The following is a 26,031-nucleotide window of genomic DNA, read 5'->3' as shown; positions in this document are numbered from 1 at the left end:
AGATCTTTCTCTCTTTTTCTTCAACTTGGGAGAGAAGAGGAATGAGTCTTTATTTTTTTGGCCAGGCCAAGTTCTGTATACAGATAATTTAAGAATATGGATAATTATCTTTGAAATTTTTGGTTTTTTCTTTCAGTGTGCGGGATGACAGAATTCGAGTAGAAAGGATGGATAACATGTATTTTGAATACAGTCATGCTTTCCAGATGGTTACAGAGTTTTATGCAAAAGATGTAGTTGACGTCAAAGGTAAGTATTTTGTACATGTTAGCCATATGTCTTCAATGTAACTGAGTTGAGCTTTGGATAAAGGTGCAAGTTTGGCTTTCAATTTAATGGAAACTAAATAATTACCAATAAATGACTGGAAGAAGTAGAGAGAAGAGTTCACTGTTCTTGTGTTCATCAAAAATACCATTGCAGCTTCTTCTTTCTAGTTATGACCATTTAGTTACTGGATATTTTTGACATATTCATTGGCGTCTAAGGAGTTAGTTATTGAACAACCTTCCTTTTTGCTTCTCTTAAAAGATGGCTCATTATTTTCCTTGAAATTTTATAGACTGTTTGGATAAATTTCCTGATAAAGTCTGGCATTTCCAAAGTGATTGCCAGAATTAAAGTACTAGAACATTAGTGACGGGATCTTAATATGTTAGGTAATCATTATTTATCTAATTCACATTTCCTCAGGCAGCTACCTGTGTTTGATTTGGTCTGTATCCCTCATTTCTGCCAGTCCAGCTTATGTTAAGGTTCATTTTTATCCCTTATCACAAGCTGCAGAGCTTTCACCACTAGACCAGAGGTAGATCAGCCTCCCCCAGCTCCCTCCCAGGCATCAGTGTCTTGTTAGCGTTTCTTTCTCCATCCCTTTTAATCTCATGGTGCCTTAGCCAAATTGAATTGAGTGGCAGAGAGTGTAACCCACTTATGATGCCAGTCTACGTTGTCACCAAGGGATTGTCGGCTTATGCTCAACTAAAGATGAGACTGAGTCACAAGACTACCATAAGCCACTCTTGGAGTCAGACTTACTTAGAAGGATGTAGGACAGAAAACCTAGCTTACCGACAGGTTCCTCTTAGTGGGAGTACTCCTCAGCAGTTTTTACAGCAGCCCACAGAGCCATTGGGCACTTCTGTCTCATCCCATTGTCTGGTCACCCCCCTACCCCCACCCCGCCCCAAGATAGCTCAGGTGCAAAGAAAGGAGATTCACATCAGATGGGTGCAGGATCTGCCCTGGCTTAGAAGCCCCATGCCCTACAGGAACCCATATCTCTTGCTGGAATTTCTACAAGAGACATGTCAGGTGCAAAGAGTCAGTGTACTCTGAGAAGGCCAAATCCTGGAATCAGGTATTTCTAATTCCTCCTAATCCAGTTGCAGTTTACTGATTTCAGGTCATTTTTATCATATACAAAGCTGCCAGATAACACATTAACACTTCATCTTTATGAGGTTTCTTGGGGAACAGAGCTAGAAAGTTAAAAGATGAAGTTCTCACTAGAAGGATTTTGTTAACTCTTTATTTACAACTTGGTATTATAAAAAGCTATAGTTGAAATTAATAAGATATTTTGTATTACTGATTTGTAGAGGATATTTTGTAATTTTTTTATTTCTAAAAGTAATAAATGCCTATTGCAAAAAAAAATCAAAACATAGTATATAAAGAAAAAAGTAGAAGTCTCTTCTCTCAAATCCTTAAGAATTTTTTTATGTACAAATCCACACATACATACATACATATGTAATTCTGTATTTGTTTAATATAACTTGGGTTTATTCTTACAACTAATTTTTATTGAATGCCTATTATGGGGGCATTGTGTGTACAGTAAGGAATAAAACAGACATAAATTCCTGCCCTTCTGGAGTTTACATTCTAATGGGGGAAATATACAATAAAATAAGTTAGTGCGTTTGAGGGTGATGAGTGCTATGAGGAAAATAAGGCAGGGAAGAGGGTGAACTTTGAAATAGGGTGGTGAAGGAAGGCCTCACTTGAATGAAGATTTGAACAAAGATTGAAAGATTAAGGGGAAGTCATATGGACACGTGAAAGAACAGTGTGTCAGACAGAGACAGCGTATCTTAAGTGCCTGGGATCTTTAAGGAATAGCAAGGAGCCTGGGTGCTGGAACAGAGTAACTCCTGGGGAGAAGATTAGGAGGTGAGCGCAGAGATAAAGAGGAGAGTGAAGGCAGGCAGTGCAGGGCCTTATACACCACTGTAAGGGCTTGAGCTGCTGCTCTCGGTGAGTTGAGGGATGTTGGAGGATTTTTAAGCAGAGTATTTTAATGATGTGGTGTACCTGTTAAAAAGGATTCCTTTAGGGACCAGCCCTGGGCCCGAGTGGTTAAGTTTGTGTGCTCCATCCACTTCAGCGGCCCGGGGTTTGCAGGTTCAGATCCTGGGTGCGGACGTACACACCACTCATGAAGTCACACTGTGGTGGCATCCCGTATAGAACTAGAATGATTTACAACTAGGATTAAAAAGAAAAGGATTCCTTTGGCTGCTCTGTTAGGAATACCCTATAGGGCACAGTGGTGAAGGGGAGATCAGATGGGAAGCTGTTGCAATATTCCTGCTGAGCGATGAGAATGATCATACACCTTTTTCCCCTCACTCAGCAATATATTGTGAATGGTTTTCCGTATCCGTACAGGGAGCTGTAAGTCGTTCCTGTCAGTAGGTGCATAGCAATCTGGACTGACCAAAAGATACTTCACTATTACCCGGTTGATGTTCAGTGAGGTTGTCTCTAGTTTTACTATTACAGAGATTTTTCAACTCCCCTCCTTGTATACACATTTTTGACAAGCATTTTGGAGTATTCCTGGGTCAAAGGGGATGAGCATTTTACATTTTGAAAAACTTGGTGTATTGCTTTCCATAAAAGCTTCGTTCCTCCATCAGAAAATGCCCTTTTTTCCGTGCCCTAGGTATTCATAACCTTCTACATTGTTCCAAAGGGCAATTTTAGGAGGTATTGTCTGAATTATTATTTCAATAACCATAAACTACATTTTATTTAACTTAAGGTTTGTTTTTAATAATGGTGAATAATAATTTTAATGAAGGTGTATGTTCTCTTTTTTAGGTTCTCAAAGTTTCTCTGGCATCATTAACTTGGAGAAGGCTGTGATTTGCTCCTTGGCTGCCATAATAAGATACCTCAAAGATTTTAACTTGGAAAAGGTGCTTTCCAAACCCAAGTAAGTGATTTCTCAAAAAAAAAAAAAAAAAAGGTGGGGGGTTACATTAAAAACATTTCTTAAATTGAATTTGGTAAGTACTGTACTCAGAGAAGTTCACCTGCTGTTGAATACTGTATTTGGGGACAAGGATGAATTGTGTGGTGTTGCTGAAGAATACTAAAATTATTCATTGATGTAAAAATATTGATAGAATCCTTAAGAATTCTGTTAATTTGTATTCATGATAGCTATTTAATGTATTATAGTTTTAACTACAAAACTGTGCTTTCTACTAAAGCACAGTTAACTGACAAGTAGTATTAAGAAGTGGGATTAAGTGGTATTAAAGAGCATTCATAAAACTTCACTGCCTTTCTTCTTCTTGGTTTCAGTTCTTATTTCATAGACCATAAATTTGGAGATAAAGAGGAAAGAGGACAGCTACTAACGTAGACAGCTTTTTAAAAGAGTGATTAACTTGGTAGATTTCAGAGATTTAAAAGCTGGTAATTGACATTCTAAGAAAATACTAGTTTAAAAACCAGTGGAATAAAAAAACGTGGTGGGATAATTTTCTTGCCTTTCTATATTCCACCTTCACCAGTCCCTTGTCTTTGGCTCTGTGAAGAATTACCCTTCATCATACCGATCCTGGATAAGTAAGCTACTTCGTGTTTTGCAGAGGTGGGTGGACAGATAGGAGCTAGCCAGTAAAATGGCCAAATATGAATTGGGAATCAGAGAGGTGGTGCTGGTTTGAGGTTGTTGGGGAGGGTGGAAGAAAGGCAGGTCCCTTGGGAATCTTTTCCTAATGTCTTTTTTGGTGTGTGTTTTCTGTGTGGTATTCAGGATAGAACAGAATGTCATTTCTCTGGAAGCAGGTTTGTCCTGTTTAAAAGCAATCTAAATGTCCATCAACAGGAGAGTAGATTCATGTGTTACATTCAAGCAATATAAATACAGCAATAAAAATGAATGGAATGGAGTTACATGTATCAATATTTAAAAAATTTCATTAACATTATCTTGAGCCAAAAATCAAATCGCTGAAGAACACACAGTATATACCGTTATATGAAGTTAGAAACACGTGAAACAATAGTGTTTATTGCTCAGGAATATATGCATATATGGGGAAGGTATAAAGACATGTGTGGGAATGATGAACAAGTTCAGAAGAGTGGTTTCTTCCAGTGGGGAAGAAGGGCAAACTGTAAAGGTTGGTGGGGAAAATGGCACAGGGAAGTTCTAATTGATGTTTGTTTTTTAACCTGGGTACTGTATTAATCTGTATATGTTTAATATGGCTGAAACATTTTGTTAGAAAAAGTGGCAGCCTGGAGGCTGGCCTGGTGGAGTAGTGGTTGAGTTCGTGCCCTCTGCTTTGGTGGCCCGAGATTGGCAGGTTTGGATCCTGGGTGTAGACCTGTACACTGCTCATCACGCCATGCTGTGGCGACATCCCATATACAAAATACAGAAAGGTCAGTACTGGTGTTAGCTCAGGGCTAATCTTCTTCAGCAAAAAGAGGAAGATTGGCAATGGATGTTAGCTCAGGGCCAGTCTTACACACACACACACACACACACACACACACACACACACACGTAGCAGCCTGGTCTGGTACCTCATTGAATTCCACTTTAAGCTCCAATAATGGGAGACTTACTTTAGAGATTGACCTATATGGCTGATTGTGTTGGATCCCCATAAGGAAAGGATGACAAGCTACCTACCCTTTGACTTGTTCATGATAGGAAGGCGCTGACTAAGTGAGGTGGGATTAGTGACTAATAGCTTGCTCTTTAAGATTTGTTTTTTGTTCCTACATCACCAAGCAATGAAGTATTAATATTGGGATAAGCAAACTGACTTTTGTTTTTTTTAAATCAGGCTCTCATGTGTTTAGCAGTAGACGAATTTGTGTCTGAAAACATTGTTATGTTCTCCTCATATTTAATTCAAAGTAAAAATAATACTAAACAGTAAGACGTAAAATGTTTATTTGTACTAAAATTAAAATAGCTTATTTTTAAATTACCCCACCTGATAAATTGAGTGAAGCTGAACTTTCCTCGTCTCACGTTTGGTGATGGTGTTGGAGGGGGGTCAGGGAACTGGACCTGCTTGTGGGTTAGTAAGTATCTATTCTGCCTTTTGGGTAAGCCCTCCTCTCATTTCCACAGAACCAAAGACGAAAAAGATATAAAGAGGTCCAAAGTGTTAGGCCCGCACATGGTGTATCACTTAGCATATGTAAGTACCTGGTAGGCAGTCAGTAAATATAGGATTAAGGAAAAAGAAGGAAGGAAGGAATTCTTCATCCTGTAAGTGGATTTGATTTTGGAAATTGCCAAAATGTCATTGGGAGCCAAGATTAATTAATAAAGATTGTGATCAAACTGGTACTATTGTTTTTGATTAAAAATGAAATGTGAGTGATGATGTTTTATAGGTGGCATGTAATTCAACTGGGAGGATAATTCCAAAGGAGTAATTCCATAGTTCTTATATTTTGGAAAAAGAATATTGCTTCTCAAGGTGATTACTTTGGAAAACGTGAATGTTCTCCTTGTATATTTAAATTTCAGTTGTGTTACTTTAAAAATTCAGCAGCATAAGGTGTGGTTAAACTTAGTTCAAGAGCTAGGATTTGGGGGAAAATTTAGTTGCCTTGTTTTACAAATGCTTTCACAAAAATTGCTGCATGTTTCATAAAAATCTTGATGTTCATTTATTTAAAGGTCTCTGTGCCTTTACAATAGAATTTGAGGTTGTTTGAGGAAAATATAGTATTTCAGGAATTGTTCTTAAAGATGGATTAGGTGAAGTTTTATTATTTATTAGATAAGGCAAATTTTGAGGTTCCGAGTTTGAGAGTTTAAGTAGGTTTGTTTCAGAGCAAAGTAGTAGAATAAATAGAACGTGAAGAATATTAGATAGTTGTTATGACACAGTTAGCCTGATTCCTAAATTTATGAAGTTTTAAAGGAATTAACTTTTTTTAATTTTTGGAAATGAGTGCTTTTGTCATTTCAGATGAGTTTTATTAAGATTGATGTGGTCAGAACGTCAAATAGGTTTTGGAAATTTAGGAAGGAATGAGAAAATCTACCCAAGGTGAACTGCAAATACTTTTTCTTAGAAAACTTCTTAAAACAGAATGATAACGTAGAATCTTTACTTTCATTAGTAAAACTAATGACATCTGATGGGTAGAGATCAGAGATACTGCTAAATATCTTAAAATGTACAGGACATCCCCCTACAAAAAATTATTGAGCTCTTGCTTTCCTCTGGACTTTACCTTATGTACTTTCTCCCTTTTCTGATTTTGCTGTGTATCCTTTCACTGTAATCAATCATAGCTGTGAGTACGACCATGTGCTGAGTCCTCCCAGTGAATCACTGAACCAGGCAGTGGTCTTGGGGACCTGTTATACACCTTTCTTAGTATTTTCTTCTCTAAGGCATTTATTGGCAGCATTTGTGAATGCAAAGATAGTTTTTTTGTTTAATTACAACTCAAGTAGAAGTGAACTACAATAAAACTGAAGTTTTATAATATAATTTATAGTCATAAATAAAATTAACCACTGAAAGCTTAGGCAAATGGTGAAAGTATGAACTTTGGAAACTGCACGTAAAGAACTGTGTCCCACTATAGAGTTCATATGTAATGGGGTAGTTTTTTTTCTTTGTTTCCATTTTCAAATAATAATATTTAAATAAGATCTTTGTAAGGGGTTGATTTTTCATATAACATTTGTAGCTTTACTGCTTTTGTCTGAATCGGAAGATTGGTTTTCTTTTTTTTAAAGTTGTGTAGGAATGATATAGAGTCTTAAATTTCTCTGACAAGTTTTCAGCCAGAACATTTCTTCCCATTATAAAAGTTGAGGAAAAAGAAAGCATCCTTTGTATTTTTGTTGTCTGAAATATTAATGAAGTATTTTCCCATGTTACTTATGAGATTTCTATCCCGGTTCACACAGCATGAACTTTAGCCAGGCATTCTGTATGAGACTGATTTCAAAGCACATAAAATTTGGCTTCTTCCAAAAGGATAAATAATTTAGGATTGAGTGTTTCAGATCAGTGATCGTATACCATTGAATTGCTAAGGGTGCTGGCAGATAACAACTCTTAGTTCAAAAATGTATATAATTCCTAATGGAAATAGGCACTGACAGAAGGAAATTTCTTTTGTATTTGGAAGGAAGAGTCCCAACTCCAGAATACATTATCAGCCAAACATGTGGGAAACCCAAAAGCGTAGTTAGTTCTTCTTACAGTTGCTTGATAATTAGTGTTCCATAGGAATAAGTCTGATTTAATATTGCCTAGTGGTTGATCTCCTTTATTGAAATCAATGTAGATGTCAGTTTGTAGAAACTCTTTATTTCTCACTGCATCTACTTTGAGACTTAGGTGACTTCTTCAGTAACAGCAAAAACAATAAAATAAAAAACCATATGCACATCTCATCAATACTACTAATTAAGAAAAGAACCTATACTTTTTCTCTCTGAAGATCTGGTGTTGTGAGCTAACTTAAGCCTATTTGGTTGTTCATGGTTATTGGGTACTTTTTGATACTGTAGATATTGGGACTTCCGGTGATTATATGTAGGTAAGGGCTCCAAGCTTCCTCTCCAGCTGTCTCTCTGCCAAGCGTATGTGAGTCCAAACCAAAGGCTGCCACACGTAGACATTTTAGCAAGCAGGCACAAGAGCAATCACATAAACTCTTCTGTAAGCTCCATGAAATTCCAGTTTTCCGTCTTGATGTCCTGACAGTGCCTTGCTTCACAGGTTCACTTGAGGCATGATAGGAGCACTTTTAGTTGGAATTAGGTGATAAAACCCTCAGATAATTGGTGGAGTGGAGGATGCTTCCAGAATCTTAAACCTAAGACACCATTCCTTGGGGTATGGACTGTTGGGTATACAATTTCTTGTGAGGGTGAAGGCAGCTGAGCAGTATTTCTGGACAGCTTACACATCTTAAATGCCGCTTATTTATCTTGCACCTCTGGCGTGCATGGGAAATAAAGGCAGCTAGCTGAGATGTTTTTAGGAAAGGCTACTGGATTATGGGGTTTTGATGGTTCTTGATTATGGGTCTTTCTCACAAGCCAGCTAAGCATCCCCCCAGAGTTCATGTCTGATTAAGGTACTCAATAATTAATTGTGTAGGTTAAACCTAACTGTCAGGAACAGGAGAATTAAATGACTTATATTTAAACGCATGACAATTGGTTAGATTGCAACTTGTAGTCCAGGCTATCGGCTCTTCCAGCTTGGATCTTTGGCCATGAAGCTGTTAAACACCTGTTACCTACACAACCAATCACTACCTGATTGTTTCTTCTTGAAAATAATGTTTTATATCTTATTACTGTCCCTGCGTGTTTCACAGATGTTTCTGAGCTTGGTGTCTCAAAGGAGACAAACAAACCCAAACTGGCTTTCCCATAGGAAGATGGCAGACATTTGCTGAGCATCTACCTTCTGTTAGGCTCTGCAGGTGCTGCAAAAGGTCTAAGACATAAATAACCCTTCCCTTCAAGGAGCTTCAGTCTATTAATGAGGGTAGCAGAAGAGCATAAATTGCTGTAATGCAAGGCAAATTAACTGCTACAAGGAGACAAAGGGCCACATACACCTTCTATCAGTCAGTGTTGGAGTTGCTTCCCTTTGAAAATCATCGATAAGTTATCCTCCTTTGGAAGCTAGGTCAAACTTGTCACAGATAAATTACACTGCCACAGGACAGCATTCAGTTGCTAGGCAACATTCCAAGTATGCAGTAAGTTCTTTCTGTTTCAGGGCTCTGGTGCTTTAGATGCAGGAGTCATCTAGACGTGAAGGCATCTCTCAGTGAGCACTGGCTCTGATTTTAGGCTCTAGATTCTTGCATGAAGCTTGTTTCCATAACTGGCTAGGGAACCTGGATTGTATTTAAATCCCATTACAGCCGTAATAAGTGTGGTTAGATTTATAATGCAAGCATTCATGCTTTCTCTCCAAATGGTTTAGCGACTTGCGTTGTTTTTCTTGCCTTTAAAAATAAGCCAGTAAGTCTGTAAGAGCTGTTGATAGAAATGTCAAAGGAATGGCTTCTAAAGGAAATTGAATTACTGTATTAGTAATGCATTGATGAATATATTTTTAACATGAAAGACTAATAAGGACAAAATTGGAATTGTGCATAAATTTATTAATCATATGGCAACTCAATACTCAAGTCTATTTGAAATTTATTGAACTTTTAATCTTGTTTGGGATAGTTACAAGGACACAAGGAAAATGTAAATTCCTTGAGCTTAAAGAAATAATTTCTGCCACTTTTCAGTTTCATACTCTATAAAACATTAGTAACACTAATGTGTGTTGTTAATTACAGGGTAAATAACGTTTGTTGTACAGATCAAACTTGATTAAAAGCTGTTAAAGAGTTTATCAAGATGATCACATGCTAAAGAATAAGGAGGAGAACTTTTTTAAGTGTCTTGACATATTTTTCTAGTTAATTTGCGTAGCTTTTCCTAAAGATATTACCACTTGCTCCACCAATAATAAAAGATTATGTTTGGGTTTATTCCTGGAAATGTAAAGAAAAAACAGAAAAATGGTGGTACCATTGACTTCCCTTCCTTGTCCTTATTTTGGTGTGAGAGCAGCTGTCCTTCTCTTGCATCATTCTTTTTAACGGCACCAGCATCAATAGCTGACAATATTCAAAAGGTGAATATTCTTTTTACTCCTTTTGGTTTGATTTCCTATCAGAGCTAACTTTTCTCCTAAGGTTACCAGAATATTTTCAGTGCCTAAATTAGTTTTAAAAATTTCTTTACTTACATCATGGCTCATATTTCATTCTTTTACAGGAATTTTAAACAGTTCTCGGGTGAAATGGAATTTATGACAATTAATGGAACAACATTGAGGAATCTTGAAATTCTGCAGAATCAGGTTAGATAAACAAAAGACTCATTGGTTCAAAATGGTTTTGAAAAAAAATTGGAATAAGGTGTCCATCTGTTCATAGGAGTGCAGGTGAAAATAACAATATTGTCTTCAGCTGACTGTTCTGCCTGTCATCTGTTTATTAGCTGATAACTGCAGCGCTCAATTTTTGGAGAATCAAATACATTAGGTACTTCTCTAGTTACTGTGGGAGCTGTGGAGCTTTTTTAATGATTGAAATGGCATGCTCATCCTGATAATTTCTGTATCAAATATTTGTTTAGAAGGACATCATCTTTGAAAATTAATATGAAGTGGATTGTTTGGGTCCGCTGGTTATATTTTTTCTACATACCTTTAACTTTTTATTGAAATGTCTGCAGTCTTATTTCATTATCCAGCATATAAAACAAGTTACTGTGATACTCAGACTGTAAGATGCATAGTATTTCGCTTCACAAACTTTCATCATTGTTTGCATTTTGATGAATTAGGAAGATAATGGAGACGTTAAAATTATTGCTTTCATTTATTATCAATTGGAAATGTGAGATATTACATTTTAAAACTAATGTTATTATAAGATAAAATCATAGAAGTAAAAGCAGTTCCAAGTCATTTGAGTAAGTAGTGGAGAAGCTGGACCATCTGAGTCAAATGATTTAAAGCTCTTCAAAAATATTTATTAGTTCTGTGAATTAAAGTAAATGCTGAATTTATTCTCCTGACTCCTGGATTTATTACTAACTAGTTTCTTTCACTTAGTTTCTTCTTATTCCCAGCTATCTTTATCTACTAGAGTCAGCCTTACTTTTATTCAATAACATTTTTATCTTGTCATTCCATTTATCCAGAAGTTGAGAGTCTTTCCTGCAAGTCTTGCTCATCAGCTGTACATTCATGCACTGCACGACGTTTATCAGTGATGAACAGCATATATGATGATAGTCCCATAAGATTAGTACCATAGAGCCTAGGTGTGTAGTAGTCTATACCATCTAGGTTTGTATAACACTGTGATGTTTGCACAATGATGACATCACCTAACAACGCATTTCTCAGAACGTATCCCTGTCATTAATTGACACGACTGTATATATATCCGCATGATAGGAAACAAGTAGTAGGAATAAAAGGACATTTCTTGGCTGAAGAAGAGCTCACTGTCAAAGCCTGCAGACACAATGCTGGCATTTGAAGCTTTCCTTCCTTCTGCTACATCCTCCCTGTTCAAATCCTACTACAGTGGAATCAGTTCTGAAATCAAATTCCTAAGGCAAAAATCAACTGTAATCGAAATACCCTTTAAAATCTCTTTCATTATTGGGATGTGAGCCCTTGTAGAAACAGAAGCTGAGAATTAGCATCTTCTGCCTATCTTTGCACTTCAATTTTGGCCTCTGTACCATAAAGCAGTGGAAAGGGGTGATGGGCAGGGGGCTGGGTGTCAGGGAGAGCGAAGGTGTAACAAGACTTGTGTCTCTCCCATCTTCCCCTCTCTGGTCTGAGCCTGCTTCTCCAGGGATGCCAGGTAACTGGAGAATGATTCCCCTCCACCGTCCTCTTCAGGGGACGCTGTGCTGTGGTCAGGTCACTGGGGCTCCTGTGTCAGAGGGATGGTGCAGCTGCTGATCTGGACTGCCCTTGTAGGCCGGCTCTGCCTGCCTAGCTCATCGTCCAGGGAGCCCTCCGTGACCACTGTAGCTTCTGTGTGTGCTCTGCTTTAAATTCCTAAGACCTGGGGAACTTACGTCAGGACTTTTACAGTTGGTTTCTGCCAGGTGGCATTGTGCCCTAATTATGTCTCCTTATAATTTTCTTTTAGACTTGGATGTAAGTGCCCTGAGGAAGGGCCATGTCTTACTATACCTTACGAGTCGTACTACTGAGCACATAGGAAGGGTTCTCTAAGTACCTGCTTGTTGATTTGAAGGAAAAGGAAAAGTTAAAAAAAAAACCATTCAACTGAAAACCACAATTTTATGTTCCAAATAAGATTCAAACCTATTAATAGACTTTTAGTAATATGATAAAAGCTTGGTTAAAATTAACTACCATCTCTAGTTAATAGTAATTTTTTTTATGGCTTCACTTTCAAGTGACAAAGCATAGATAGATAAACCTTTATAAGGATTTAATAAAACAGACTAAAATGAGGCCCTTCCAGGGTAAATTCCGAGTGCAGTGCAGGCTCCCTTCTTTCCCCAGCATTTGTTCAGTATTGTCTTGAGAGCATCGAGCGTTAGAATGGTAAGACTTAGGAAACAGAATATACTGAATGGCCAAAGGAAAATTAAATTATTTTCACTCTCCTTCCCAAGACAGGAAAGTATACAGTTATATTTTTAAGATGCTGAGGACAAACATGTTTCATAAGAGGCTTCTCAGTAATTTATTCTTACTTAACTAAAAACTACACATAGCCTTTACCAAAAGCTACATGCTAACTATCCCTTTTTTGTACTAAATATCAATACTTTATATCTTGTGTGCGTATAGATATATATGTGTGTTTGTGCATGTATATAGTCATTCATCACATATAGAATGAACACTTGTTATGAGCTGTACTTTGTGCTAGGTATGTGTATTTAAATGTGTATTAAGTATGGGCATTTAAAATTGGGGTTTATGGAATAATTATGGCACATGAACAACTAGCACAATTGTGTAATTAATAAAACTTGTTTTCTGGACTTTCTTAGACTGATATGAAAACCAAAGGAAGTTTACTTTGGGTTTTAGACCATACTAAAACTGCATTTGGGAGACGGAAGTTAAAGAAGTGGGTGACCCAGCCACTCCTTAAAATAAGGTAAAAGGAATTTTTTTGTGTGTTTAATCTGAAATTATATAAAATTGTGAAATTAAAGGTATGTTAGCCTCCCTAAAACCAAGGTTACCATGGTTTATAGGAACACTGTTTTAAATTGAGGAAGAAGTTATTTTGTATTTGGCAATAGACCATGTAATATTGTGAGGATGCTTTTCTTTGTCCGTAAGAATGAGCCTGCTTGTGGATTGGAAGACAAGGGGCGTGTCTGGGGAAAGTGAGTTGTTTGGTTAGTTGGGGTCATCAGTAGCATAAGGGGTAGAGGGAGAGGGGCTGGAGGGATGGGGTGCTGCCTTTTGTAGGGGGCTCTGAAGGCTAGGCTGAGGAGTTGGTAGCCAGAGGAAGTTAATTTGGTGATCCTGAGCATGGGATGGATAGGATCAGAGCTGGGCTTGTGTGTAGGACCGACAAAGTGTTGGTGCTAGGGGGACAGACAAGTCAGCAAGTTCTTGGAGAGGCTCTGAGACCTGAGCTAAAGCAGTCACAGTGGGAATCCAAAAGAGAGGCCAAGTGTGAGATGTTTAGGAAAGCAGAATGAGTGCACCCGGAGCTCCTGCAGGAAAGGAGCTGCGTCTGGTCCCTGGAACACGGTGGTTTCTGAGCTTGTCTGCACTTTGGATCACCTGGCAGGCTTTACAGATACTCATGCCTGTGTCCAGGCCCCAGGGGTTGTGATTTGATTGGTCTTCGGTGTGGCCTGGGAGTTGGAATTTTTAAAAGCTCCCCAGATGATTCCTGATATGTACATAAATTTGGGGACTCTGACTGGAACAGCACCTGTCACTTAGGAGCCTGGTAAATGTTTACTGAATGAATGAATGCATGCATGCTATTATGTATTGCCCTCTGACAGTGTACCAGCATTTAAGACTCAAAATCATCCTCTGAGGTAGGTCCTTGAGATGAGTAAACCAATTCAGAGAGCTTCAATACTTGCTGAATGTTTCATAGCTGGTAGAGTCCAGGTTTAAAACCAGCACTGACTCCCAGCCCGAGTGGGACTTCACCGTCTTCCTGAACAGCTTCCCTTGTGGGTAGAGCAGCGTATGGTGTGGTAGTGAAGAGAGCTGCTGCGTGTGGGCTCTGTCAGCTGAATGAGTCAATCCCACTAAGCCCCCACCCACAGTGTCATCTTTGAAATGGTGAACTCCCTCCTCCCAGGGTTGCTGTAAGGAGTACAGTGAGACAGGAATCCCAACTACCATTTTTGAGCTCTTTGTTTCATGCCAAGCACTATGCCAGGGGCTTTATTTGCATTGTCTCTTTTAACCTGCACAGCGGCCTCGTGTTGTCTGCATATTCCTCTGTGCTTAGTAGTCATCTTCCATAAAGGACAGCAGATGTTGTTAGTGGTAGTGATGAACTTTAAGACGTTGTTTTGATGATGATGGTTATGAAATTGCTTTGGTTTTTAGTGGATCCCTCCAATCGTTCTTCTTGACCATAATGACCTTTGGACAGGAGAAACTGACTAGATAAGGAAGAAATTCTTAAAGTGGGCTTATCTACTTTGGTTCAATATTCAAATGAGATTAGGATACCTCATGGAGCAAAAGCAGACGAGATGGCTTCCTGCAGGCAGTCTGTGTACAACAGCAATGTAAGAGATGTTGCATTCTGGCTGATGGAAAGACATCTACCTAAGCATCCACAGCAGGTCTTACTATTTTATTTGCTTGGTCAAAATATTCAGCAGAAACAAAGTCACTAGAAGAGTTTTTCATGTAAATTAAAATTTTTATTTCTATTGTTAACTTTGGTTTTTATAACCAGGATTAATTTGAGATAAGTTCAGTAAAACATGTTGTAGGTTTTTAAGGGCTGAAACTGTATCTCTTGGGATCCTACCTTCTCAGAAAGGCTGAGAAAATATGTCATGCATCGAACGCTGATTCTTTCTGAGTGTGAACTTTAGACCTGCCTAACACTTATATAGCTGGAAACAAACACACAAATCTTTTTAGTTTGCCCTTTTTATTTTAGGTCATAGTTTTCAAACTTTTATCTTCCTAATCCATTAAAATCCACTTCAAAAGAATTCCAGTTAAATCTTATTGGCACTTGGAACCTATTCCAAACCTTGAGAAAATCTTCAGCTGATTGGTCAGTGGTTCAACTGTATATTTATTGTTGTTGTTTTTACACTAATATAAGTGCCATGCTGATTACGTCAGTGGTTCATTTAGGCTAATAATTTGTCTCTGACATTGGCAGCCAATGATTAGTTTAGGACCTAGTTTTCTTCTACAATGAGATAATAGAACAAATAACTGGTGACAAGGGAATTTTGCAAGATAAGGCAGATCTCCCAAGTTCTCTAAGAGCACATTATTTGTCAGTCATCCATGAGTTCCCTTAAATCCCTTAAGATCTTCTTTATATTTTTAGCCTATTTTAGCTCTCAGGGCAATCACACGGTTTGTAAATCCAGGACCAAGTGTTTCAAGTTTCAGAGGATTTTCTACCCCCACCACATTTTATTCTATAAAATGGCCTCTTTGGTGCAGAATTTTATTAGCAACTTTTACAGAGTATAAATGGCTTTTACCCTACACTTATTGACTGATTCAGAGAAGTTACTTAGATTATTGAGACTGGATTTTACTTTACTGAAACTACATTGGCTTGTGCTTAGGTTATGCTTTTTTATGTATTGTGGCCTGTACTTTTTATCAGTTCTGCTAATTTTAGGCAGGAAGATTCTTCAGTGTAGTTCTCTGTCTTCTCCTTGTCTATGAATGTCACATTGGCAAGCCGTTAGTCCTAAGACCTTTTAAAATTAAATTATATTGAATTCGTTTTCTTGAGGCTCCATCTTTGAATTTCTTGTGCTTGTTTGAGTTGATATTGTCAGTCTTTATACTATATACACCGTGTGTACTTTATTGGTTCTTGTCAAAAAGCCCAAAAATACAAATTCTGCTTGTAAATATTGATAGATGGGGGAAAAAGAAAACCTTGAAAAGTATGGGATGAGTCTCTAAATGATGTTTTAGTGAAATAATTTCCAGGGCATATTTGATCATCTTAGAAGAAATATTTAAGGTTCAGTAACTCACTCTCTGTTTAAAGATATTAAACAAAAATAACTTAGGAGTTTCTTGGTGGATGCCTCTTCTTCTACTTCCACCGTTGGCTCTGGGACCTCTTCTCACTTTCACCACTACTTAAGATCCTGTCTGTGGCCATGACTTCTCCTGTAACTCATATGCTCATGACTTGTCACCATTCTCTCCAGCAGCTCCAGACCCGCATGTCTGCTAGGACGTCTCTGCCTCAGGAAATGTTCAGTTTGAGTGCACATACATATTGGAAACAAAGCATTTCCTTCAGTGAGATAGTGGTTTCTTGGAAACACAGCTGTATGTATGTGTGTGTGTGTGTGTGTGCGCACGCACACATACAGCACAGCGTGTGTGTGTGTGCATGTGCACGCACACATACAGCACAGCAGATTATTAACCACAAAGCAAAATCTGGGAAATCAGTTCCTCCCCGTCTCGTGGATGAATTGTTCTGATTAACAGTGAAAATGTTGACTCTCTGGCAAGAAGTAGTAGTATATCATCTTGCCTTTTTGTAAAATCACTTTTTATAAAAGGCAGTCAGATGAAAGCCTTTTCATGAAAGGCTTTTTGTTTATTATGGAAACTAAGCATCTCCGTGCCTCTGGTCTTGCCTTTCTCTATTTTTACTCTGCACTTCCATAGATTATTTTTTTTCACTGTATATCTGATTATGTTGCTCCCTACTATTCACAGTTCTCACCAGAAGCTGAGGTGTAATTTATTTCTTGACCTTTGTACAGTCTGTTCCCTTTTTATGAAGTGGAAACTTGTACTAATTTTTGTTTCCCATCTAGTGTGCTGGCTGCTTCTTCAGTTTCCTTTGCTAGGTGTTCGTCTTCTGTGTATCCTTTAAATGTTGGAGTTGCTCAGAACTGAACTTTAGGAGCTCAGCCTGCTTCCTTACCTTACCCTCTCTCCCTTCCTCTTCTCACCCTCTCCACCTGACCCCTGTGAACCTATCTATTCTCATGACTGTAAATACCAAAATGTCAGTCATGCCCAAATTTGTATGTCTGATCCTGACTCTCTTCTATTCTCCAGGCTTATATATTCAACTTAGATTCATAAACACATAGGTGTATCACAGACATCTGAAACTTAATATGTTCAGCTGTGTTCTTCCTCCTGGTTTCCCCGTTCTAGGAACCAGCACCTCCATCTAACGAGTTGGTTAGGCCGGAAACCTGGGAATCATTCTAGACATTTCCTTTTTAACAACCACATCCAGTCTAATACTAAATCCTGTTTTTTTACCTCAAAAATATGTCCAGAGTCTGTGCATGTCTTGCCATCACGACTGCCATCGCTCTGGTCTAAACTACCATCAGCTGTCGCTTGGACTGCTGCAGTGTCCTAACTAATGTCTTTTTCAAAATAAAGACTGAGTCTGGTCACCCTCCTGCCTTAGACTCTTCATTGGCTTCCCATTGGGCTTCAAATAAAAGACCAATTCTTTAACATGGCTCTTCTATCTGATTCTTCCCTGCATTCGCGCATTTATTGTCTTCTGGTCACTCTGGCCTTCCTTTGGTTCTCAAGCATCCCAAAGCTTTTTCTCATCTCATGGTCTCACATTGCTGGTCTCTCTACCTGGAATGTTCTTCCCTTTCTCTTCAATCCTTACATAGCCAACTCCTTATCCTTTAGGACTCACCTTAAAGTGTTACTTCTTCAGAGAGGTTTTCTCTGACCTCCTAATCTAAATTATGTTCCTTGTATCATTCTTTGATACCATATAGGACTTATCAGGATTGATATTTGTTTGTTTAATATCTATCTCTCACTAAACTGTGTCTTTCATTTATAATAACTAACCTAACTCTGATAAATCCTCCTTTTTCTCCTTCCTCCCTCTGTAGAAAGTTAACTCCTCTCAATTTTGTCCAGCTTGTTTCCCCTCCACCCGCAACACACATACAGAATGCATCGCGGGCTCATAGTGCTTTGAATATAATAGATGATCAGAAATTACGAACAAATGAATCCATATGAAAATCTTAGGGTTCTAAGTAGGCTTTGAAAATAAAGGCACACGTATGGAAGGGAAATTTATTTTTCTAAGAAAAACTCCTTAATTTTAAAAGAACCTAAGAAGCAGTTTTCCTTTATGTGATTCCTTGTTTTAGTTTCTCAGAATTGGTTCTGAGAAATCATTTTTACCCTTTTATGGAATAATTGCTTGGTCAAGTCTGAAAACATTGTACTTAACACTGGAAGCAATGGTTTGGCAACATCTTGCATTCTTGTCAAACCCCTAATGGAGTTAGAGTAGATAGAAGTTATTCAGAGCAATCGTGTGCCTGAGTGAGGAAGCCAGGCTGGGTGATAGAAAGGGGCTGTCTTCACCTCAGGCACAGCTAGTTTTAAGTATCGTGTAAAAGGTCTGACTCTTGGGGCTGGCCCCGTGGCCGAGTGGTTAAGTTCGCGCGCTCTGCTGCAGGCGGCCCAGTGTTTCGTTGGTTCGAATCCTGGGCGCGGACATGGCACTGCTCATCAGACCACGCTGAGGCAGCGTCCCACATGCCACAACTAGAAGGACCCACAACGAAATATACAACTATGTACCGGGGGGCTTTGGGGAGAAAAATAAAATCTTAAAAAAAAAAAAAAAAAAAAGGTCTGACTCTTAACTCTAAACACATCTGAGTCAGAATTTATTTGCTTAGAAATATTTGGGCACACTCTGCTTTTCTATGGCTCCTTAAGGTCATACTTGTAGAATTTGAATTCCGTAATGAGTGATTTAAATAGTGTATTAGTTTGCCAGGGGTAACAAAGTACCACAGACTGGGTTGCTTAAGCAACATACATTTGTCTCACAGTTCCGGAGGCTGTAAGTCCGGGAGCAAGCTGTCAGTAGGATTGTTTGTTCCTGAGGCTTGTGGGGGAGAATCTGGTCCACGCCTCTCTCCTAGCTTCTGGTGGTTTGTTGGCAATCTTTGGTGTTGCTTGACTTGTAGGTGCCTCTCTTTTATCCTTGCCTTCACATTCGCGTGGTGTTCTCCCTGTGTGCATATCTCTTCACATGGCGTTCTTTTAATAAGGATGTAGTCATACTGCATTAAGGGCCTACCTTATTCCAGTATGACCTCATTTTAACTAATTACGTCTATAATAACCCTATTTCCAAGTAAGTTCATGTTCTGAGGCACTGGGGGTTAGGTCTTCAACATATATTTTTGGGGGACTCAATTCAACCCATAACAGATAGACTCAGTTATTTCATATCTTTCCTCCTCTTGGCACAAGTAGATGGAATGTACTCATCTCTTGAATGGAAACAAGTGTTTTGATTGTCATTTGCACTTACTGTACATTTATCTAACATCTGAAGTAACATCGTAAAAAACCATTGAATTTCATAAATTGCAAACCTGCAATTTTATGCCCGTAGTACAGTACTCTGAAAGATCATCCATCTGTCTTTTCTTTGAAAAACATTCTGGACTGTATGCTGTCCAGGTGAAGGTGTTTATGCAAAATATTAGATTGATTTTAGGGATGAAAAAGAAACTTTTATGTTAAAAAGTAAAGTAAGGGAAATGTTGAGTAGAAAGGAGCAGAGGTCTATATCTAGGAGCTGAGGACAGAAAAGTAGCCAAGGGCGGGAGGGAGCTGGCTGAGGCTGAAGAGGCGAGATCTGTTACTGTGTGAGTGCGTCTGTATGGGAGAAGCAGGGGACTAAAGCTCAAGGGATCAAGTGAATGGAAAGAAAATGGCAGGGTGGGAAGTCAGTGTCTAACTGTGCTGCTTTTTTTAAAAAATATGTATTATAAGTGTTAATTCTTTCAACCACTGCCAGAGATGGTGATTGCTTCATTTTATAGATAAGAAAAACTAAGACTCAGGTTAATTATCCATGATCATCTCACTAAGCACATAGGGGACCGTCTGAAAGCACAGTTTTGGAGTCAGTGAGACTCCAGCTGGACTTCTGATTCCCTCACTCAGTGTGTCACTTTGGACAAGTCATGAACTTTTATGCACCTCAGTTTCTTCATCTGTAAAATGGAAATGACAATACCTACCTCCTAGTGTTGGTGAGGACCAAATGAAACAGTATGTATAAAGGATTAGTGTGGTTCCTAGCATCAATTATGTGGTCAAGAAGATAGCTGTGTCCTTTATAGTACCAAAAAATTGGAAACAACCTAGTTATGAGGAGAGGAATGGAAAAATAAACTATCTAGTCATGCATTAGAGTATTATACAGCAGTTAAAATGAATGACCTAAGTCTACATGTATCAGTATGGATAAGTCTCAAAAAAAAACAGTGTTGTAAAAGAATGCAGAGTGTGATACCATTTATTTAAATTTTATAACAATAACCTGTTTTGCTTGGAGATTCAGACATAAATGGTAGAAATACAAAAATGGGAAGTAAAAAGGATATTTACTAACATCAGGAAAATGATTTCTTCTGGGAGGAGGAAAGGGAAAGGAATACAGGTGGGGTAGTGTTTATGTGTGTTTGCAGTGTTTTATTTTTTAAAAAGTAAATAATTGTGTAGAAAATATGGTACATACACCCATCCATATGTGATTTTTTAATTTTAATTTTAATTTTTTTTTGAGGAAGATTAGCCCTGAGCTAACTGCTACCAATCCTCCTCTTTTTGCTGAGGAAGACTGGCCCTGAGCTAACATCCGTGCCCATCTTCCTTTACTTTATATGTGGGACACCTACCACAGCATGGCTTGCCAAGCGGTGCCATGTCCGCACCCGGGATCCAAACTGGCGAACCCTGGGCCGCCAAAGTGGAATGTGCGCACTTAACCACTCTGCCACCGGGCCAGCCCCAATATGTGATTTTTTTAAATGATGCTGCTACCACACCTTCACCACCATCGTAATCAGGTAAAAGTGAGACTCAAACCCGAGCCCATCCGTCCGGAAAGCCCATGTTAGACTCAAGAGCATGTTTCCCAGCACATCTTATTTTAGAAAGATGGGAAGATGGTCATCAGGTGACCTGGCTGGAGGCTTCCAGTGATGACAGGGAGGAAAGAAACCTCCGTTTCAGTTGTCCAGAATCTGTCCTGGCCAGTTCTTCTCTTCCACCTGACGCTTGTCTGTGTTTCCTCTTTCGCCTGCAGCTATAGTCAGGTTGCGAGGAGAGTTTGCAAGGACTGCCGCTGTGAGTAGGCAGTCTTTCAGTGCCCTCCCAGAGTGGCACAGCCGTGAGTAACGGAACACTGTCATCTTATGTGGTGGGTTGGGGTCACAACCTTTCTCTTTTATTTAATGCTCTAAACTTGACTGAGTCCTGGGAACTTAGGAAGCTCAACTTCATGTTCTGATTGACTAACACACATTAACATATTTGTTAACACTAAAGATAGTGCATTGGTTGGGGAAAATTGCTAGCAAAAAGACTCCCAAAAGTTTAATGGCTCTAATAGAGTAGAAATTGATTTCCCCTTTTTCTTCTTTGCATGAACAATTCAGGACCTTTCCAGATGGAGAGTAGGCTGGGACTCTCATCACATAGCATTTAGGAACTCCAGAGACTCTCCAGTCTTAAACATGTGACTTCCAAGGTCATCCTGGGCCTTGACTCCCAGCCAATGCAGCACGGAGGATATATGTTTTTGGTTTTTATGAGTCTGATCTTGCAGTGGCAAATGCCACTTCTGCCCACATCTCATTGGCTAGAACTCATTCTGATGATCTCACCTAACTGCAAGGGAGGCTAACAAATGTTTGTCAAGGACAAAGAAGAAATATTTAGTGAATACCTAGCAATCTATTGCTGGAGATGGCTTTTTTTTCTTTACTTTTGTGTTGTTGTTTCAACTCTGTTGTATTTTTTTTTTGAGCATTTGAAAAATTAACTTACTTAAATTTCTGAGCAGGCAATACGTTCATGTAGTTTCAGAGTTTAAAACTGAAAAGATGTACAGTGAAGTGTTTGCCTCTCATGCCTGCCCCACATCTGCCCAGTTCCTACTGGATAATCATGGTTATCATTTTCTTGTGTATCCTCCCAGAGACTTTTTGTTTTAAAAAGCAAACAAGCAAATATGAATCTATCCTTTCCTCTCTTTTTACATAGCTGGGGGCATAATATACACAGTGCTCCATACTTTGCTTCTTTCCCTTAGTAGTGGAAGATAGAGGGACAAAGAAGTATTTCCATCTTGGCCTAGTCTTATCAGGGGCAGAGTTTCCAAGAATCCTCAACCGCGGGCCCACTCTCACTCAGGTTTGTTAGTCCAATCTGGACTATCTGTGTGGTCTGGCAATTTCCAAGTTGTGAAGTTTATCAAAATGGTCCCATTGTGCCTCAGGGTCCCTAGCAGAAGCAAATGCGAATCCTCCCCAAAGCAGGACATTCTCTGTCTAGGCCTCCTGGGCATCTCAAAGAGAAAGCTCTGCCACAGGCTCACAAACCATGATTACAGAAGACATGGGGAGACAAGTAACCATGAGTGTGAGTCAGCAGAAACTATGCGCAGTAGAATTAGAATCCCAAGACCTTCAGATAATGGGTTATAAAGGTAAATATCAAACCACCACGTTAAAAGAAATATAAAGAGCACAGAACAAAAATACCATCAAAAGAGATCAGGTCGATTTTTAAAAAGAGCCACATACAACTTTTAGAAACAGTGGATGGGTTAAACAGGAATAGATGCAATAGCTGCAATGCAGGATCATCTGAAGAGATTACCTGGAGTGTAGCACCAAGAGACAATGTGACAAGTGACAAAATTGAGAATTAGGAAGTCTGACATAATCCTCATAAGATTTCCAGTAGAAGAAAATTAGAATACGGAGAGAGACAATATTCAAAGGGATAATAAAGGATGAGAATTTCTCATATTTCATGAAAGATGTGAATCTTTAGATTTAGAAAGCACTTGAATCCAAAGTGCAATTGAAAACAAACAAGAAATCCATATTTTGGTAAATCTTAGTGAAACTGTATGACACTAAATCAGAGATAAAAATCTGACAAAGAGCAAGAGAGCAAAGAAAGAGCACCTATAAAGCAATGAGAATTTACATGACTGATTTGATTTCTGATGTCCCCTCCTGTTCTGTGCTTCATATGCTTTCTTTTGGCAATTTCTAGTGGATGTATTGAGTATTTTTTTTATCATTTAGTACCCCTCCTCCCCTCCAAAGTTTGGTAGTTTGTGTGTCTATTCTTATTGTCTGTTGTTTCTATTCATTCTTACTCATCTGGTTTCTTTTTATGCTTATCTTTTGTGTGTACTGGTTACATAATCTGGAAATTTATTTTTAAGAATAATGTGAGAGCCAGGGTGAAGGTGCCTTCTCCCAGAGAGGATTTTTGTTTGCTTCTGCCAGATTCTTGGTGGCACTCGGACCATCTTAATTCCAGTTCAGTGTCTGACTTGTTTTAGTCCATCCAACTGATGCTAACCTAGACTGCAAGTTCACCCTTATTATGAGGGCAGCTCATTTTTAGAGCAGATTCTTCTGGCGTATCTCTTCAGTGCAAAAGTGGCTTTGATTGCTGGGTTATTACTCTGGGTTCTTGCTTTCTTTTAGATTTTGGTGTAGTTATTCCTTACTATTTTGTCCTTTGATGCTTTCGTGAACATGATTTTTGTTTCGTTTGACTTTTTAAATTGTCCTCAGTAGGAGGGATGGTCTGAAAGTACCCACCCCACTATTACCAAAAGGAGAAGTCGTATTCATGCTCTTTTCAAAAACTCCAGTTTGTGGCCTAAACTGATAATGGAAGGTAGCTGTCAGAAAATTGTTCTGTTTAATATTTTGAGTTGTTGTCTATTGGTAAAATGATGCTTAATTGGAACACAAGTAATAGAAATCCTTAAAAGCTTGTTGGGCGATTTACAATTTGCAGCAAGATAAATAGTCAGAGTAGCTCTTTAGAATGTAATTTCATAAATAAAATAAAGCCTTTCTTTTGTGACCTGTAAGGTTTTCAGCATGGTATTTGTGGATGGCCTCACAGTGCGTCTCCCAAGTTCCTCCTCCTTCTCTCTCCTTCCCTCCTTTATCTAATCAGTCACAGCTCCTGTTAATTTTACCTCCTTCATAGCTCTTGAAACTGTGTGCTCTTGCCATTTCTATATCGTCCACCCAAGCTCCCATCATCAGCGTCACCCCCTGGGTTACTGAAACAGTCTTCTCACCAGTCTTCCTGCCACTGTTCTTACGTACTTTCACCCGTTAGCCATTGGCCCCCATTGCGCTCAGGATAAAGTCAGAGCTCCCGTGTGGTCTGCATTACCCACACGACTGGGTCCCTGCTTACCTTTCTAGCTCCTGCTGTCACACTTTCACCCTCCATCTTCTACTGCTTCTACATTTGGTACTTTGTAAGCACTCAGTGATTGTTCATTGAATGGATGAATGAACGGTGTGTGTGAAAGGCAGAGCTGGGTAGATCCAAGTAATGATGCGTAGGCCCTAGGAGGAGGCCTAAGATTCATGTTTACACAAAGCTGTTTAGGTAGCTGGTTTAGACATATCACATGACCAATGCGTTAATGTCTGAATTTAATACACTCATTTTACATCATCTGTCTTTAGAGGAAAGCTTTCAGTAAAAAATCAGAACAAACAAAAAACAACCTCTTCCCAGCAGTTTGTATTTTAGCTTTTCCCTCACAGATAACCTTATGTTAGACTTATAGAGCCATCTCCACAAATAGCAACCAACTGGTACAGACTTATCACATGTCCTTACAATGGCAGTGGCTGTAGGTCGCTCATTGTGTTTCTGAGTGACAGCCACAAGCAACAGATACTACCGTCATCATCCAATTCGTCTTGAAATGTGAAGGACTCCAGTGACACCCACATTTAGTCCTTGGGTCTTTGGTAAAGAAGAATCATTGTCATCCCGAGGACCTCAGGTCCATTGTTTTTTGTCATATGGAATGAAATGAGTCGGGTGTCATCTTTTCATTAGTTTAGAATGTATCATGTTGTAAGATCAACTGTAGGATACTATGGGGTATCTTGGAATAATAGCTTTATCATCATCTAATTGACAGTGCTACTTCCTGTTTTGATAACTGTCGCAATCACCAAATCTCTCTAATGGATTGCATCGAAATAATTGTTCTGTATTCTGGTGCTCTGACATATTATTTTATTACAGTTATTTGGAAAATCTTCTTACTCTTGTTAATTAAAGAACAGTTCTAAGGTACGCAAACTATTTTGTTTAAAGAACTTGACTAGAAGTCATTTTTATTAATTTCCCTGCCCTTGTCAGACATCTGTAATTGGTTTTGGCATTCTTTCTCAACCAGTCTCAACACAGTAGTTCAAGTCACCACTGCCAGTCCGAGTTAGCAGTTGAGATCCCAGGACTAGCTTTCCTTGTGTGATCCTTCCTTGTTCACTTTGTACAAAATACCTGTTTGCATTATCTATGCTTTAGGCTTTCTATACATAGTTAATTCCAAGCTTATATTTTGGGTACTGTTTCTTCCTCCCCGTGCTGTTCTTTGTGGTATCCACCAACCAAATTGCATAAGCAAATAAAGATCATCATAATAGCAACATGGTGACGCCTAACGTGTATTGGGTAGTTACTCTGTATGAGGCACTGCGCTAAGTGCTTAACATGTCTTTTTTCATTGAATTCTCATAACAACTCTCTGAGTTAGGGACCATTATTATCCCCATTTTATAGATGGAGAGACTAGGGCAAGCCTAAATAACTGGTAAATGGTAGAGCCTGGATTTCAACTGGGGTCACCTGCCTTCTCAGCTCAAATTCTTTCCCTCTGAGCTGTTACCTCCCTGCCACGTGAAGGCTGGGTTCAAACCAAAATGATTCATAGGGAGCATGCTTTTGCCTGTGCTGTCACTAGGCTAAAATAAAACCCACTACCTTTGTATTTTCCCAGATTGCAAATCAATTTAGTACAACCTTTTCAGTCTGTTTTTAAAAAATCTTTTGGAAGACTTCGTAAATATGATTTAGGTTTTTA

General features: G+C 38.8%; 1 protein-coding gene across 2 annotated transcripts in view; it reads left to right on the top strand.

Annotated features, from left to right (window-relative positions):
- The window catches only part of MSH3 (mutS homolog 3), a 157,870-nt gene that overhangs the window by 46,311 nt on the left and 85,528 nt on the right, over positions 1-26,031 (top strand). For both annotated transcript variants that reach the window (XR_011525691.1, XM_008518033.2), the window contains exons 9-12: positions 137-249; positions 3,112-3,226; positions 10,103-10,187; positions 12,887-12,996. Coding sequence is in view for 1 of the 2 variants with exons in the window: in XM_008518033.2 (XP_008516255.2) it covers positions 137-249; positions 3,112-3,226; positions 10,103-10,187; positions 12,887-12,996 (423 nt within the window). In the remaining variant the exon portion in view is untranslated. The remainder of the gene's footprint in view (positions 1-136; positions 250-3,111; positions 3,227-10,102; positions 10,188-12,886; positions 12,997-26,031) is intronic.

This window comes from Equus przewalskii, chromosome 13 (assembly GCF_037783145.1).
Source record: "Equus przewalskii isolate Varuska chromosome 13, EquPr2, whole genome shotgun sequence".
In the NCBI taxonomy this organism is placed as follows: Eukaryota; Metazoa; Chordata; class Mammalia; order Perissodactyla; family Equidae; genus Equus; species Equus przewalskii.
This window is presented reverse-complemented; position numbering and strand designations above follow the sequence as displayed.